This window comes from Penicillium brevicompactum (assembly GCF_028827555.1).
Source record: "Penicillium brevicompactum strain IBT 35665 chromosome Unknown utg000006l_segment0_segment0, whole genome shotgun sequence".
In the NCBI taxonomy this organism is placed as follows: domain Eukaryota; kingdom Fungi; phylum Ascomycota; class Eurotiomycetes; order Eurotiales; family Aspergillaceae; genus Penicillium; species Penicillium brevicompactum.
The window spans coordinates 1,152,669-1,169,818 of NW_026623209.1; the positions used below are offsets into that span (position 1 = coordinate 1,152,669).

The 17,150-nt window shown below is 51.0% G+C and overlaps 7 protein-coding genes across 7 annotated transcripts; 3 read left to right on the forward strand and 4 right to left on the reverse strand.

The window, feature by feature from the left end:
• Window positions 1-763: 763 nt before the first annotated feature.
• Window positions 764-2,516, reverse strand: N7506_008634 (uncharacterized protein; the record flags this gene model as incomplete). Its single annotated transcript, XM_056957927.1, has 2 exons — window positions 764-2,171; window positions 2,263-2,516. The coding sequence occupies 2 exons, from the start codon at window positions 2,514-2,516 to the stop codon at window positions 764-766; spliced, it is 1,662 nt and encodes a 553-aa protein (XP_056807317.1).
• Window positions 2,517-3,430: 914 nt separating this feature from the next.
• N7506_008635 (5-methyltetrahydropteroyltriglutamate--homocysteine S-methyltransferase) lies at window positions 3,431-5,743 on the forward strand (the record flags this gene model as incomplete). Its single annotated transcript, XM_056957928.1, has 1 exon — window positions 3,431-5,743. One exon carries the CDS (start codon window positions 3,431-3,433, stop codon window positions 5,741-5,743), a length of 2,313 nt encoding a protein of 770 aa, XP_056807318.1.
• An 831-nt stretch (window positions 5,744-6,574) lies between these two features.
• N7506_008636 (porphobilinogen deaminase) lies at window positions 6,575-7,615 on the forward strand (the record flags this gene model as incomplete). The annotated part of the gene is made up of 1 exon (XM_056957929.1): window positions 6,575-7,615. The coding sequence occupies one exon, from the start codon at window positions 6,575-6,577 to the stop codon at window positions 7,613-7,615; it is 1,041 nt and encodes a 346-aa protein (XP_056807319.1).
• A 53-nt stretch (window positions 7,616-7,668) lies between these two features.
• On the reverse strand, window positions 7,669-8,646 carry N7506_008637 (alpha/beta fold hydrolase; the record flags this gene model as incomplete). The annotated part of the gene is made up of 1 exon (XM_056957930.1): window positions 7,669-8,646. The coding sequence occupies one exon, from the start codon at window positions 8,644-8,646 to the stop codon at window positions 7,669-7,671; it is 978 nt and encodes a 325-aa protein (XP_056807320.1).
• Window positions 8,647-9,635: 989 nt separating this feature from the next.
• Window positions 9,636-11,208, reverse strand: N7506_008638 (uncharacterized protein; the record flags this gene model as incomplete). Its single annotated transcript, XM_056957931.1, has 2 exons — window positions 9,636-10,465; window positions 10,521-11,208. The coding sequence occupies 2 exons, from the start codon at window positions 11,206-11,208 to the stop codon at window positions 9,636-9,638; spliced, it is 1,518 nt and encodes a 505-aa protein (XP_056807321.1).
• A 1,802-nt stretch (window positions 11,209-13,010) lies between these two features.
• On the forward strand, window positions 13,011-13,865 carry N7506_008639 (uncharacterized protein; the record flags this gene model as incomplete). The annotated part of the gene is made up of 1 exon (XM_056957932.1): window positions 13,011-13,865. One exon carries the CDS (start codon window positions 13,011-13,013, stop codon window positions 13,863-13,865), a length of 855 nt encoding a protein of 284 aa, XP_056807322.1.
• A 436-nt stretch (window positions 13,866-14,301) lies between these two features.
• Window positions 14,302-16,180, reverse strand: N7506_008640 (GMC family oxidoreductase; the record flags this gene model as incomplete). Its single annotated transcript, XM_056957933.1, has 3 exons — window positions 14,302-14,510; window positions 14,563-15,179; window positions 15,234-16,180. 3 exons carry the CDS (start codon window positions 16,178-16,180, stop codon window positions 14,302-14,304), a joined length of 1,773 nt encoding a protein of 590 aa, XP_056807323.1.
• Between the last annotated feature and the right edge of the window lie 970 nt (window positions 16,181-17,150).

Sequence of the window (17,150 nt, forward strand, 5' to 3'; positions counted from 1 at the left end):
CACATGATCTCCCTAGTCGGTCCTTAAATTCACGTTCCATGACTCTAGGTTTCCGTCATATCGTCAATTTACCGGCTACGCGTCTACGTATCTACGAGCAGCTTGCTAATAGTGGCCAGCTACGGTAGGACATCGGTCTGCCGGACGATGGGTGGCGGCAGACAGATGTATCGCAGAAGACCGTCGGATATCCATCAGCCCCTTGTGAGTGAACTGCGGCGCGTCAAGCCATGTTGACGTGTGTCGCCTTCGTACATCACTTCACGCCCCGCGTTTCTGGGAAGGGCCAGTGGCGAGACGAGAGTATCTGGCGCGATATGGCCACGGTTTCCCTGGACCTACTTCACCACCACAAGCGAAAGCAGGCGTGTCATGGGTTCATGCCAGGGATGATCCGAGGGTCTTCACTCACCTGCCAATAGCAAACTGCGTCTACACCTCCAAAAGAGGTAGTCAGCAATGTCTGGTTTGCGATGATCACAAACCAGACACCACAAGGAAGAGAGGAGGGATAGAGCAAGCATGTCCTTTCGCTGGTATTGTCCAGATCAAGTTTTAACGGTAATATCTCAGAACGAGGCTTGGGGCTTTTGGAGAACCAAAAACCTCAAGCCTCGAACACCCGTCATGCGTGCCACACAAAAATACACTCACCTGCCACATCCCTATATGGATGCCGGAATCCCACCTATTTTTACATTTCCCCAGCAATCACCATGAGTGCTGTGGGCCAATCCCCTGTAAAGCTGCCCAACGCTATAGCCTAAACGGCGGCGGTGGACGGCTCAGGCTTCTCCTCGCGGTCGGAGTTGGTGGTTTCGGTATCGGAATCGACGATCTTGAGATGGGTGAACCAATCGTCGTTGGACTTGCGCCACCACTCCGCAATAGCGAGGATCGTAACACCACCCATGATCACAATCGCATAATTGAAGAGACTGGAGTCCTCGTCAATCGCGGCGTTCGAGTATGTTGGGGCGCAGAGGACAGCGAATGCGAACCCATTCCACATGAATGTGACCACTGCAGCAGCCACGCCAAAACGTCCCAAGTCCCAGAAGCCAGGACGGAAAGTCTTGCGCGTGATGAAGGCACGGCCGATCCCCACCAGGCCGTAGGCGGCCAACGAGCCTGCAGCTGAAGTGGAGATCAGGCTGGAGAAGGCGACCTGAGATGGGAGCTGGGTGCACAACAGAAGAGCGGCAATAGTCGAAATGAAAATGACAGCGTTGTGGGGCTGCTTTGACTTCGAAACACGTGAAAGCACGTCGCTGAATGGGAATACTCCATCGCGGGCGACAGCGAAGACAAGTCGCGAGACAGCAACCAAGGAGATGGAGGTATTCAGAATTGCGCCGATCATCGCAACGATGGTTGCAACCACATGGGCATGAGGACCAAGCGCCATAGCGTACATGTTGATGAATGGCTGGGGGACAGCGGTGTCGTAAAATGTCTCGATTGGAGGCATGCAGAACAGGAACAGAATGATGATTGGGAAACCGCACAGTGCAGAAGCCACTGTCGCCCAGAAGATTCCTTTGGCAGCTGCCCTTTTGGCCGAAACAGTCTCTTCAGCGACGTGGCCCGATGCATCCTGTCCCACGAGACAGCTTCCGACCATGAACCAAGAAAGAACCCAGTTCAACCCAGGACTGGTCTCACCACCGTTGTATTGGGACGTGAAGACATATTCAGCCGATTGGAACCCGTAAGTTTTGGACACCCCGATGGGTAGCCAAATGAAATTGAGCAGCATGTCGATGATGATCACAGTCACACCCGCGCGGAACACCCAGGAGTACATGCGCGGAGGCAGGAAGTTCAACGAAGTGGCAATGCCCAAGAACAGCAGAGAGAAGACCCAAGCCACGGCGCGTGCGCGGACATCGGAGGTTTCATAGGGGAAGCTGGTGTTCGGGTCAAACACCACGACCTCCGAGATCAGATAGTTGGCCACACCGAACGAGTCACTTGCGAGGAATGCAGTCCACGCAACCAGTGTCCACGCAGCAACCAGGAACGAGATGAAACGTCCGACTTTACCACCTCCCCAGGATCGGAACGCCCAGTAGTAAATCGACCCTGCGGCAGGGTAGCTCGAGCAAGCTTCGGCGAGACAGGCGGCGGTGATAACGGACAAAATGCTACCGGAGACCCAAGAGCTCCATCTATGAATGGTGAGCTATCGTTTCAAGAGTCAAAAGCCGATATCCGGACACCGAATACCGAACCCCGAAGACGACAAGGGTGTGGACTTACATGGCCGCCGGACCGCCGCCGCTGAGAGCGATGTAGAACAACACACGAATACCCCCGATGACATTCAACGCCGAGAAGGAGCAGGCGAAGTTATCGAAGGAGCCCCAGCTCCGTGCCAATACCGAGCGATAGCCAAGCTTCAGCAGGTCTCGATCATCCTCATTAGTCACAGAAACTGCGGAGTCTTGGACCTGATTTTGAGAGTTACGGGCATCTTGGCCCTTGGCAGCTTGGACTTGGTCAATCGATGCCATGATCGGTATTTGTTGTCACTTGCAAGTTAGCTGCAGATGATCAGACTATCGATTTGATAAATTTCTATCTCTCTTTTTTTCCCTCTTTTTTTTTTGGAATTAACTTTTTCCTGCTTCCCATTATGGTATCACGTGGGCCGATCAACTTCTGGCCGGACACCGAGACCGGGCGCTGTCAAGGGTTTGACTCATATTGTAGAAAATACATACTAAAACTAGTGTAGAACCAATACAAGAGAGTGGGATTCCAATTGCACTCTATGAGGCCTCCACCTGGTCAGAACTGATGCCATTTGGCTCAAGTTGCACGGCGTGCATTGCGCATGTATACAGCTCCGGAAAGTGATACGTGCAGAGGCGGGGTCAAATTGATGTTACCCCGTGCTCCGACACAACAGTCCCCATGCAATGCATTGTTGACCGCTTGTGGTGTGATTTAGAGATAATGTACATTTATGGTCTGGTATACAAAATACAGTGTTTACTTCAGGATATAGAAGAGCTATAGCTAAAGAGCAAATATTGACAGATTCTTATCGAATTCAATGGCGTGATCGACCCAAGGGGGCCCGATCCCGGAGATTGTGGACCGTATTACTGTCGTTGATACCACGTCATAACTGTAATTTACATGATCGCCGCTTAGTTTCACTCTGCTTACCCGCCGAAGTGGCTGTAGCGTGGATATCCCCAGGTATTGATGCAGTATGGAGCATGTTCCATACAGTACCTGCCCCTCCAACATCGTATTTCCCTTTTGGGATTAGCGTTTGGCTTCCCCTCCATTTTTCTTCGAGCGTTTCCCTCCTTTTCCTTCTCTTCCTTCATTCTCTTTCTCATAGGCTTGGATTTGTGAAAATTCTACCCTTGAGACCTTTCATCCCCTTTCTCTCTTTACACACACATCCTTCAGAATGGTTCAATCATCTGTTCTGGGTTTCCCCCGCATGGGTAAGCTTCGTGACCTGAAGAAGGCCACTGAAGCTTACTGGGGTGGAAAGATCTCCCGTGACGAGCTCCTCGCTGAGGGCAAGCGTCTCCGTCTGGAGCACTGGAAGATCCAGCAGGATGCCGGTGTCGATGTTATTCCCAGCAACGACTTCGCTTTCTACGATCAGGTCCTTGACCACCACCAGCTCTTCGGTACCATCCCCGAGCGTTACTCCAAGTACAACCTCCACGCTCTTGATGAGTACTTCGCCATGGGCCGTGGTCTCCAGAAGCCCGAGGAGGGCATTGATGTTCCCGCCCTCGAGATGGTCAAGTGGTTCGACTCTAACTACCACTACGTCAAGCCCACTCTCCAGGACAACCAGCAGTACAAGCTTGCCGCTGAGCCCAAGCCCGTCACTGAGTTCCTCGAGGCCAAGGCCGCTGGCATTGTCACCCGCCCCGTCATCCTGGGTCCCGTCTCTTTCCTGACCCTCGCCAAGGCCGACCGTGGCCAGAGCGTCGAGCCCATCTCCCAGCTCGACCAGCTCCTCCCCCTCTACGTTGAGCTGCTCTCCAAGCTCAAGGCTGCCGGTGTTGAGGATGTCCAGATCGATGAGCCCGTCCTCGTCTTCGACCTTGCTGAGAAGAACAAGGCTGCCTTCAAGCCTGCCTACGAGAAGCTCGGCAGCCTCGGTGCCAACGCTCCCCGCATCACCCTCGCTACCTACTTCGGTGACATCGTCCACAACATCGATGTCCTCGCCAACCTCCAGAGCCTCCACTCCATCCACATCGACCTCGTCCGCAACCCCGAGCAGCTCGACACCGTTGTCGCCGCTCTCGGCCCCAACCAGGTCCTCTCCGCTGGTGTTGTTGACGGTCGTAACATCTGGAAGACCAACTTCAAGGCCGCCATCGAGAAGGTCGAGAACGCCATTCAGAAGCTCGGCAAGGAGCGTGTCATCGTCGCCACCTCCAGCTCCCTCCTCCACGTCCCCCACACTCTCGCCAGCGAGAAGACCCTCGACGCTGAGGTCCGTGACTGGTTCTCCTTCGCTGTTGAGAAGGCCTCCGAGGTTGCCGTGATCGCCAAGGCTGTCACCGAGGGCCCCGCCGCTGTCCGTGAGCAGCTCGAGGCCAACGCCAAGTCTGTCCAGGCTCGTGCTTCCTCTGCCCGCACCAACGACCCCGCCGTCAAGGCCCGCCAGGCCGCCGTCACTGCCGACATGCACAACCGTCGCTCTGAGTTCACCCAGCGTCTCGCTGAGCAGACCAAGACCCTCAAGCTTCCCCTCTTCCCCACCACCACTATCGGTTCCTTCCCCCAGACCAAGGAGATCCGTATTCAGCGCAACAAGTTCACCAAGGGTGAGATCACTCCTGAGGAGTACGAGAAGTTCATCGAGGCCGAGATCCGTGAGGTCGTCAAGATCCAGGAGGAGCTTGACCTCGACGTCTTCGTCCACGGTGAGCCCGAGCGTAACGACATGGTGCAGTACTTCGGTGAGCGCCTCACCGGTTACGTCTTCACCACCCACGCCTGGGTTCAGTCTTACGGCTCTCGTTGCGTGCGTCCCCCCATCATTGTCGGTGATGTCTCTCGCCCCGCTGCCATGACCGTCAAGGAGTCCAAGTACGCCGCTTCCGTCTCCCCCAAGCCCATGAAGGGCATGCTCACTGGTCCCATCACCTGTCTCCGCTGGTCTTTCCCCCGTGACGATGTCCACCAGTCCGTCCAGGCTCAGCAGCTCGCCCTCGCCATCCGTGACGAGGTCGTTGACCTTGAGGCCGCTGGTATCCAGGTCATCCAGGTCGATGAGCCCGCTCTCCGTGAGGGTCTTCCCCTCCGCACTGGCTCCGAGCGCGTTGCCTACCTCAAGTGGGCCGTCGACTCCTTCAAGCTGTCCACCGCCGGTGTCACCGACGGCACTCAGATCCACTCTCACTTCTGTTACTCTGAGTTCCAGGACTTCTTCCACGCCATCGCTGCCCTTGATGCCGATGTCCTCTCCATTGAGAACTCCAAGTCCGATGCCAAGCTGCTCCGCGTCTTCGTCGACGAGAAGTACCCCCGCCACATCGGACCCGGTGTCTACGACATCCACTCTCCCCGTATCCCCTCCGAGGAGGAGATCAAGGTCCGCATTGAGGAGATGCTGCAGTACCTCACCCCTGCTCAGCTCAACATCAACCCTGACTGTGGTCTGAAGACCCGTGGCTGGACCGAGACCAAGGCCGCCCTTACCAACATGGTCAACGCTGCCAAGTTCTTCCGTGCGAAGTACGCGCAGTAAATGCATTCAACTTACATTAATTTAATGAGGAGGTGACAATCAACCTGTCACCTCAAGGATCGAGGAGTTTTGTTTTCTGATGAGTTACGACGATGATACCAAAAGTTCAACATATGGGTTTCAACGGGTTTTCTAGAGGATACCAAAAGCGGGCCTGGAGTTTCAACATGATATGACGATTTTCAATCGGCATCTTTGCGTCGTGGCCTACTATCGCCACGATGCTCGATGTCGGTTCTACTATTTCAACATTGTGTGGTTTACCACATGTGCGAAGTTTACAACTTTGCTTGACTGGATTTGCATTGCCAAATCCGGTCGCCTGTTTCTATGATCGTGTAGAAACAGTTGTCAATAACATTTTTCCACAATATTTCTATTCTATCTGTAGCGTGTAGTTACACTTGCTTTTCTTACGGGCACCTTGCTCCAACGTAGAATTAAACCCTGGTGGGAACGAACCTTGGAAGGTCTGCTAAGGCCCGACCCCTCATCCTGTTCCAAGATTTTTGCGGCCTGTCAAACAGCCTGCCGAAAAAAACTTGTGCACTATGGCGGATGTGGATAGAAAACTTTGTATGCATTAACCTTAGAAACTGATATTGATATCCGTCCTTATGTAGTGTATCTATCGTGTAAGGTCATTCTGTTGGTTCCCACCTTACCTTCAGCCCCGCGGTGGCGATGTACCACGCTAAGATCCGGCTAAATTGTCTCTGTCCGAATTTCCCCTGGCGTCCCATCTCACCCCCACGGCATTTCCACCAGGCTCTAAGGTTTGACTTGACGTCTTCGGTGTAACAATCAGTTCTTACGAATCAATCTATCAACATGGTAGAAAGCTCTAGGCCGCCGTTGCGCATCGGCACCCGGAGATCCAAACTGGCCATTGTGCAGGCCGAGACCATCCGCGACCAACTGAAACATGTCGACCCCAGTCTGTCGATTGAGATTGAAACCCTTCATACAGCGGGTGATCGCGACAAAGTGACTGCCTTGCCCGAAATGAATGCGAAAAGCCTCTGGACAACTGAGCTAGAGGAAAAGCTCACCTCTGGTGAATTGGACGTCATCGTCCATTGCCTGAAAGGTATTTTGGGCCCACTACCGCCTTCATCTGGAACATTGATATTGACCAGAACAGATATGCCAACGGCCACCCCGGAGACGTGTGAGCTGGCAGCGATTCCGGCGCGAGATGACGCTCGCGACGCCCTGATCGTGAAGTCTGGTCTGCCTTATAAGAACTTGAAAGAATTACCCGAAGGTTCAGTCGTGGGCACTTCATCTGTCCGACGCTCCGCTCAGCTGCGCCGTCTGTACCCTCATCTTAAGTTCGCCAACTTGCGGGGTAACGTGGAAACCCGACTTGCCAAGGTTGACGACCCAGAGAGCGAGTATACATGTATGATCATGTCTGCTGCTGGCCTTCAGCGCTTGGGTCTCCAGGATCGTATTGACCAGTACTTGGGCTCCAACAACGGAGGCATATTCCACGCTGTTGGGCAAGGTGCTCTGGGGCTAGAGATTCGCAAGGGCGATGTATCGATGCAGAAACTGCTCGAACCTTTGAGCGATCAGAAGTCGACTCTTGCTTGCCTTGCCGAACGCGAACTGTTGAGGACACTTGAGGGTGGTTGCAGTGTTCCAATTGGCGTTGAGACGGAGTGGGTTGACTCGGATAAATTGAAGTTGGCCGCCATTGTTGTTAGTCTGGATGGTTCTCAAAGTGTTGAGCAGACTTTGATCGCTACCGTTCAGGGTGTTGATGAAGCGGGTGCGCTTGGTAAATACATGGCAATAATGTTGATCGAGGATGGCGCTGAGGGAATTCTCAAGGGCATTACAGCGAATCGTCCATCAAAGGATTGAAAAAACAATATAACTATTCATGAATTGAGTACATAATTCTCACTACATCCAGCTCAAGTTTGAGACCTGAGCCACCAGCCTAGCTCCACGCCTAGACTTCCTTCTTGGTCATACATAACCAAATGTCCCGCTCTCTTGATATAGACCACGCGCTGTGCGTCCAATATGGATGCCAACCTTTGTGCTGTCTCTACAGGAATCCATTGATCTTCTGTGCCCCAGATGACCTGTACCGGCATCCTCTTTCCCACCTCAGGATATCTCTGCTCAACTTCCTCTGTACTCCGACTATTCGCTTTAACCATTTGACGAATGAAGCCTCTCCGGCCTTCATCGGTGCGTGTCCATGGATCCTTCAGCATTCCCATTGTCTCTTTGCTCAACTCTCTGTGCGCAGCATCACGAATGTACGATTCAACCACGCCTTCAAACACCGGGCCCGTTAACGCAGTGAAGACACTCTCGTTCTCAGCCACCAGTTTAAACAAAGGCTGTCCAAATGGCCCGATCGCAACAACGTTGATCAGACATAGACTTGCAAAATCACAACCATGCAGCAGGTGCGCCCGCAGACTCATCAAGCCACCGTGATCATGGGCAATGACATGAGCCTTTGTTTGATCCGGCCAGTCTTTCTCCCAGAATTTGTAAATGGCGGCGAAGACTTCGCTTTGCTGAGATAGATTGGCGTCTAGGGCAACCTTCTCATTGACTCGACCAGCTTCCACCGCAGCCGCAAGGGGCTGGCCGAGGGGGCTTTCGCCAAAACCAGGGTTATCAAAGACATAAACATGGAAGTACTTCGAAAGAGATAACGCGAGATTGGACCAGACTTTTGAGGACCAAGGGGTACCATGCACAAAAATCAGTGGGGGGTGAGCCGGGTTCCCCAAGGGATGTCCATTTGATCTGATAGGTAAAGGTGGAGGTGGAATGATGGAAGGTCTGAGTAAGCTGTACAGTAGGATCAGACATCTTGGCTCGAGAAAATGTTGGAACAAAAGTAAAATCATAACAGTGACTTGACGCATTTTATGTCAACCCGACAGTCGCCCGTATACCATGGTGGTCCCTGATTGGTCATATTCACAGCAAAGGTTGAAACCTGACATGAACGCATGGATGTCGCCACATCATTCTCGATGAAATGGGGATGATGAAAGAATAATTCGAATTGATCATCCATTCGATATCTCTGAAACTTGATCTTGGATGCGCTGTCTCTATGCTACAAACATCTTGGAGGTTTGTGCACGCAACATGGATATCATTCAACGCACAAACTACACAACCCGAACTTCATCTTAGGTGGAGTGGATTTGGAGATTGATCTTGCATGATGCCATTTTGCTTAGATTTAGACTAATCTCTATCTTCTCGATTGGGCAGGCTCTGACGCGGCACACGCGGTACCTTTGGAGCGGCGTACGCAGTTCTCGCGGCCTACGCAGTGTTCTCGGCATATGCATCAACAATTCGACCAGTCCTCCGGGAGAACGTTCTACTACTCAGTTGTACAGGTTTGAGAGATTATGATAAAGAGCCTGGGCAAATTGAATTAAGAAAAAGGCTAACCTTGGAAAGAGTGGTAAAGGATTGACAATACAAAGCCTTAAGTATATTATCTACTGTCTTTTGCCTACTACTTTCTATAACTCAGGGAGTGAACAAGAGAGTAAGTATGGTGACTTTTGAAAGCTCTGGGCTTCTTCCATGGGATTTAAACCTCCCGATGCTGACGATTGCTCTAAGCAAGAAACTAACCCGAAGTTCTCATGTCAATACCTTTGTTGCACTGTTTCAATTCAAGCAACTTGCCAAGATCTCAAGTACTTTCCGAACTTGAGTGCAAGGCTGTTTGTAATTTAACTGTTCATTAATTTGGAAGGTTTCAAAAGAGGCTAGCTTTCGTACAACGAGACTGAGATCCCTTGGAGTTTGCTCAGGCCATGCCAAGAGGCAGAAATATTGGCCGGGTAGGAGCTTTTGTAATCCCGAAAGCAGCATCTTGAGCATGAATCTAGCGAAACAGGGCTTTGTGATGATTTGGGAACCGATGGTAGAAGTTCAAATTCTCGCAGGAGCAAGCTTCATACCGGGGCATGTGGGGCGGGTATGGAACAGATTCCGCTGATAGGTTGATGCCTTGGCATTGAAAATCATCTTTCCACTCCACAACGGCCCGATATGGGTACGAGTCGAGCCTCATGAAGTCCCCTATTTGAACTATCACCGTGTGCAGCTTGGCGATCTGCCCAGACTCTGCAGTTCGGTAGATGGATGGGAGGGGAAGATGACTCCCTTCCTCGTGTCGAATGACAAGCTCCTCGAGTGATTCGGGAATAAAGTCTTTGATGTCCTGATCGTCGCTGTCAAATGAGCCAAACAGAGTTTGAGTCGTCGCAGTCAGCTTTCTCAAACGGGGCATACCGCCCCTAAGTCGAAGGCCATCTGGCACGCCCCAGTAAATGTCAATGTCCAGAGACTCCAATGAACTGCCGAGGATCGTACGGATATCGTATGCGATAGGTCCCCCTTGGAATGATTCTGGCACTCTGAAAAACGATACGAATACAGGACCTCTGAAAATCAGCCCCTTCAGACCTCTTGCGTACGAACATAATTCGCGAAAGTCATGGATTGATAGTTCGCAGTTAAGCATTGTGAGCTTTCTCAGTGCGCTTTTATGTGTTGGCTGGTTGAGATCCACATCATACCATTCGTGAGAAAACTTCATCCCAGTGATGCACAGCTCTTTTAGTCGAGGGCGGAGTCTGAAAATCGTCGGGCTGAACATGAACGGGCGAGAATGAACATAAGGATCCAACGTGGTGTTAGTACCTAAATGACCTTTGCATTGTGAGAATCAAGTCTTGCAAAGGATAGCTGTTGTCAATAGACTTACACACTCGCAAAGATGAAAAGACTTCTGGTTTGATGTCTGGTGAGATGTGACAGAAAGCCAACCTACCGTCAAGGGTGGCTTCCCACTCGTGAATTGAGTTCCCCGTCATATCAAATACCGCTTGAATTATGTCGTCTTCAGAGCCAACGGGAAATCCAGTTCCATGAGGCTTTGATAAGAATGCGTTGATCTGGCCGTACCAACCATCTTCCGTGACATAATCCCAACCATAGCTACGTTCGCCATAGAAGAGCTCACGCAGAAGATCTTCTGCCTCGCTCCGCCAACGATCTTGCTCTGGCTCGGACGGCCATCTGCGGCTGAGAAAGCTCATGCGTTTCCATTCAGGTTTGAATATCAACGTTTCCAGGTTCTCCATGCTGGTGAGTTGCTTGTAGAAGGGCTTCGAGAAATTGGTAAGTGAAATCCCCATTTCATCTTCATGGCGAAGCTCCTTTACGAGAGCTTTTAAATGCGGACGACGCTGCAATGTGTCCGCGAGCAATCTCGCCTTTGCTTTCCTCTTCAAGATGATTGTCTCGTACAGAAGAGGTTCGATTTCTTCGTAAAAGGCTCTGCAGGTTCGGGAAAGACGACTAAGATGCTGCGAGCTCGCTTTTTCTTGCTGAAGATGCTTGATAATGATCAGCCATATCTCGACAGGGAAGGTCGATGCAAGGCTCGACATGGTGGAATCGTGGATGAGCTAAAGTCAGAAAGTCAGAATCACGCCCAATCGAGGTACTGATGGATGATGATGTTACCTCTTCTGGGTCAAGCTGACGGTGTCGTATCTGCAATGGTTGGTAAGGCTTTGCAAGTTTGAGCGGAGAAAGTGAAAGTAGGATGGGTAAAGGAGAGGAATAGGTTAGAAAGGTATTAAGAGAAAGGGTGGAAGAAGAGATACAAACGCGACCTGGGGAGAACGCGTTGGCGTGCCCCAACCTTGGAAAGAAAGCCTGGATGGTAAGGCACTCGCCAATCTCATATAATTAGAATACACCTTGTCCTGATTTCGAATTTTTCGCTCATATGCTTTCCAAGGTTGTCGATAATCAGCCCAGGTGCACAGAATGTGAGAGAGTATCACTAGGGACATCGACAGTGTAAGGCTGTCATGTAGCTTTTTCAGAGCGAGGCTATGAGTCTACTACTTTGAATGAAACTCATATATAGTAGATGGTAGTCAGAAAATGATATTTAAATACTCTGTAGCAATACTAGGGTCGGGCTGAAACCACGTTGTCGTGGCGATGGAAACAAGGCTTGCCATTGGTAACGAAGAAACTAACGATAGAGAGAGGAAGGAAGAGGAAGCAAGAAACTATGAAGCAGCAAGTATAAATAGCAAAGGGAAGCAAACGGAGCAAAGCAAACTAAGAGATGAGATGACGCGGGGCAGCAAGCAAGAAATGATTGATGACGAAAGGAACTTTGGAGCAAGCATACAACCGCATGCAAGAGAGATTATGCGATGCTCGCTAGTATAACACACGTCACCCGATCGATCAAGTCAAACCTTGGAAATGCCCAGGTGACTCTGCCACTCCAGGGCTTTCTCACCGGCTACACCAAGATTGTTACATTCCTATTATATTGGACCCTATACAGAACTTCTCGTCACGTGAAATGTAAGGACTCTACTGATTTAATTACTTCGCTTCGATCCGCAAAAAAAAAAGGCCCCGGTACTTGGGCCTTTGATATCAGATAAAATATAGAGGGCTACAGCAGCACCTAGCAGATCAATATATTTGAATTTCCGTCGCATCGTTGCATGAAATTCAGAAAGCTAAGATATAAAATGCCTTGGCCCTAAGTCTGGATTATAAAACTATGAGAAGGTCACCTTAACCAAAAGCTCTGATGTGAGGGTGATGTGGGCACTATGTACAGTTGACTCTCATCTTGCCCACATAAGAAAGCACGGTCGACGCAAGCTCTGGAGAAAGTTTTACGAGGCCGGTAGAAGCTCTATTTGGCTTGCGTAGAAAAAAGCTCTAGTAAATTTTATTTCGAGGTCGCCTCCAGGGCTCATCCGGCTTTTTTGCTGTCAGTGTGATATAAGTCCAAAACAACTTGGAGTGGAAGCTACGCCTCCAAAGGACACGAAGGTTCAGTCGCTGATGCTCTTTCCACTTGCTCACTTGCTCTCGAGGTCACTTGCTCTCGAGGTCACTTGCTCTTCCCATTCTCTCCTTTTTCTTCTCTCCCCCACAACATTGTCTTGAGCTACTCTTTTGTTTGCGAGGGAATCGTTTCTCTCGTTTTGATACCCGCGTTCTCTTTGCTCCCACCAAATTCATGAACTTCGAATCAAGGCTTTTGCTTTCCTCACTACTCGGCGGGTGTGAGGATTGCTGACACCATATTTCACTTGCTACTGTCATCCGCTACTTCAACGCCGACCCTTGATTCGATTCAAAAAAAAAGCCACAAGAGCGACCTTCGTCTTCCTTTTTCGAGGTGACAAGACCTACCAGAGGCACAATGCCGCCTTGGCATCCAAAACCTCGCCATGCTGATCCAGCCCCGGTATCTCAGTCTGCACCTGCCAAAGTCAGGAACCATGGACGTGAATTTGCCTGTCATCTCGTTCTTCCCGCAACACAAACCCCAGGCAGCGACCTGGCTATTGAAGGGTTTGCTCGACTCGTCATGGAAAACCATAGACCTCACGCCATCATCTTCGAGCTCCACAACCGGTACGGCAAATTGCAATTCCTTCGCAAAGACTGCAAAATTGCTATCAGCGTGAACAAATACGCTGAGGCGAGGTTATGTCGTGCTCAGCCCCAGATTGAGCGCAGCTCTCTGAACTTCGAGCTTACCACCGTTCAACCACCTCAGATAACACCCGGCACATCGCCTCAACCCATGAACCTCACTGAATTTGGCCCCTTCTATTATTTGAGCAAAATTAACTGGGATCATCGAAAAGTCATCATCAGGGCCACTTGCAAAGATATCCTCTCCCACTGCTCAGAAAATGTCCAACGCTGGTTGCGCAAGAATGTACCTGGCTTCCGTGACTACCATGAGCGCCGAAGGCCCAACAGCGAAAGGTCTCTTTCTCCTCACAAACGTCACCAACTCCCGGAAAGAGCACGTTCTCCACTGATGAATCGCCCCTGGGCGGGATCCAAACGCACCGGAAAGAAAAACGCTCTTCCTGATCGCCTTCATTGTCTCGCTGCTTATGATCTGGACCAAGATCTCCTTAAGGATATGTCGAGCTTGAACATACGTGTGCCTGAAGAAGACAAAGAGTGGGAGACGACCTCCGAAGCAGATGAAGCAGACAAGATGGCGTGGAGCTGTGAGCGAGATTTTTCTGGTCTCTGAGTGTCTGGGTAATTTCTCGAGCGTGTAGATATGAGGCGGGTCCGTTGAGAAGTGGTGAAGGTGTTTTGAATGAAGCGGAGCCGATGTTTCACTGTCAATTGAATTACCTATTGTTTCCATCCCTTTTTCCCCAACATAAGAGGCTCCCTGTATATAATTACAGTCATAGAATCAACTTTGGAATGACCCTTGGGGTTATAACCCTGGAAGCCCGGGGGCCCCACGGGTATGCCTGGATTTTCCCCGAACGTGCAGCTAGGTCTAGGCATATTACAAAGTCTGTGCTTGGCGAAAACCTTGGGACATCTTGGCTAAACCTTGGAAGCATTGATGTCCTGCATATGCAGGATTGGTATTGAGTAAAACATGTCTATATAACAATTTATCGATAGAACGCTAATCTGGGTTTCCACGCTATCATGTCTGCGCTGACCCATCAGATGTTACCCTTGATGATATCGGCCGCACGCTCAGCGACCGCATAGATGGTGCTTTGCAGATGACCGCAGACCTGGAAAGGCACGACAGAAGCATCGACAACGCGAACATTTGATGTGCCGTAGACCTTGAGGGAAGTGTCAACAACACCGCCCACCTCCTTGGGCAGCATGGCAATTGTGCTGATGGGGTGGAAGTTTGAACGGTCTATGATGTTGTTAGTAATTTTCTCAAATGGAGACTCGTGTCAAAGACGTACAGTTGTTCTTAATGAAGTCGGACCATCCCTCGTCACCAGCAGTAGCGGCAACAGCGGACAAGCCAGGGCTAGTCTCAGCTCCGGCCATATCGGCAAAAGGCTCAGTGTTAAAGACTTCACGAATGAATCGTGCGGCCTCAACCTGGGCGTGCAGGTCAAAGTCCAGCATGAAGTACTTGGGGTCAATGATAGCCGCTGCGGTGGGGTCAGCAGAGGAAAGGTGGACGCTACCGCGAGAGAAAGGAACGGAGCCCCAGTATTCGGTGTCATAGGTGGTTCCAGAAGGCTCGAGGAGGATCTCAGCAACAGGGATACCGGCCTTGAAAATCAGATCCCACTGGATCTTGAAGAAGCGTTGCAGATCCCGGGCCTTGGTGATGTTGCCGTTGGCCGATGCAACTTGGGCGGCGTAGGCGGGAAGCTTGTGGAGAAGGTCCTTTCCAACAGCAGTGTGGTTGGAGAAGAGCTGGGCGGCGGAGGGGTAGGCGACGTAGTCAGCGCTCATGTTGTAGCTCTTCTTCGCGTCGAACTGGAGTCCGTTGTTCATCTGGTCCTGCAGGTTCTCGCCGACGGTGGGGATGTTGAGCTTGGTGTCGATACCGTACTTGGAGAGAATGCTGATTAAAAATTGGTCAGCTCTTGCTTGTTTTGTTAATATGATCACGACTCACTCGGGGTTTCCGACTCCAGAAAGCTCCAGAAGTACCGGGGACTTCAAGGAACCGGCGGCAAGGATGACTTCACGGGAGGCCTTCACAACAGTGGTGGTACCGTTGGAGAGTGTGACCTCAACTCCTTCGGCAGTGACATCGTCGCCATCCTTCCAGGTAAGCTTGTTGGCGTGGGTGTTGAGCCAGACATGAAGGTTGGTGCGGTTCTGGTAAGGGTAGTAGTAGGCGCGAGCTGCGTCCTCACGGATGTTCAAATACGAGTCAACAGTTTTAGGGTAGAGACTGTAACCGATCATGTTTCCGCCGTTGGGATCCGCGTTGAAAGGAACAGGAACATCGAGGTTCTGGTAGGTGGCATTCGCCTTCTGGGCAAGGCCATCGTTCAGCTGGGTAGAAGACCAACCGACCTTCAAGGGGCCAGTGAAGCCGTGATAGGAAGGATCATAGGTGACACCCGAGCCATCCAGGAAGGAGTACTGCTCGGGCTTCTGGAACTGCTCACCTTTCTTGAAGTACGGTAAGAGGTTCTTCCAGTTCCAGCCCTTGTTTCCAGCCGCTTCCCATGCGTCAATCTGGGCATTCTGGGCACGGAGATAGACCATGCCGTTGATCAGGGAGGTTCCTCCGAGGGCCTTGCCGGCGCGAACGGTCTGAGTGTTTCCACCAGCATATTCCTGCTCGGTTGTCTTGTAGGCCCAGTCAATTTCGGTGCCGAAAGCCTTGCCATATCCAAGCGTATCCGTCACGTTGGGGTTGTTGTAAGCGGAGCCTCCAGCTTCGATGACGAGGACGTTGACATTGTCTTGCTCGGAGAGTCGGTTGGCGACGACCAGACCACTGGTTCCACCTCCAACGATAATGTAATCGTAGCTCGAGTCCGCACTGCGGGAGGCATGGGGGACTGCCGCTGCCAATGGGAGCAGTGCAAGGCTGATGAGGCTGCGCATGATGAAATCGACTGGATTCTGACGAGATCGGAGCGATGTGGCTACAGGAAGATCTTTGGAGCTACGCTGGATACTTTATATAACTTTTTGATAGTCCCTTCGACATTGGAATCTACCTAATCTTCACGATCCACTTTACCTCATGAACATGATGAAACTTTCGGTCGGGCCGGTCTATTCCCAAAATGTGAAATGGGCGAGGGCGAGTAACGGCTGAAAGACAGTTCGAAGTAAGAAGTGAGCACGTTACGGTTCCACTTTAGAGTGAAGGTCAGTGAAGGATTTCCGCATCAGCCACTGAAACCGATATCTCCGTGCATCGGATGGAAAAGCCAAGCCTCTCATCGGAAGATTCTAACCAAATAGGACAGAGGACCCTGTCAGTGTGGAGCTCTAAATCACAGATGAGTACCTTTTGGCGGTTCTGTCTTCAAGATGTGGATCTGCAACCGACCTTACTCATTTTTAGTCAGGGTTGACAAATATGCAAGTCCGAAAGATACATTTGGGCCGGTTGGCGGCATGCCGATCTTTGTCGGGACGGGACAGCCGGTGTCCGGATCCTTTCCATGCGTGGCGTGCCTTAAATGCAGGGGCAACCGGACCCTGGTGTTTCACCGGCTCCTGAAAGGGGCCGTTGCATTGATTTAGCTGTCGCTGTCAGCGATATACCCGCGACAGGCTATGCATTGCCAAGAACTCTGGAATTCTACAGAACATTTTAATTTATTTTTGACTTTTCCCTTTTTCTTTTTTCCCTTCTCGTCTCTCGATCAGATAAGATAAAATCGTCCCCCGCCCCCGTGGAGACTAGACTTTCCAAGTCCCAACTGGCGCCACTCGGGAAACATCTCTCCAGTTGTTGGGCTGGGTAGGATCAACATGCACACAGACAAATGAGATCTTCAAGCTCTCAATTTTTCCAGTGTAGATCTGGATGTACAGGTCAATGACACCTGTGAAAAGTTGT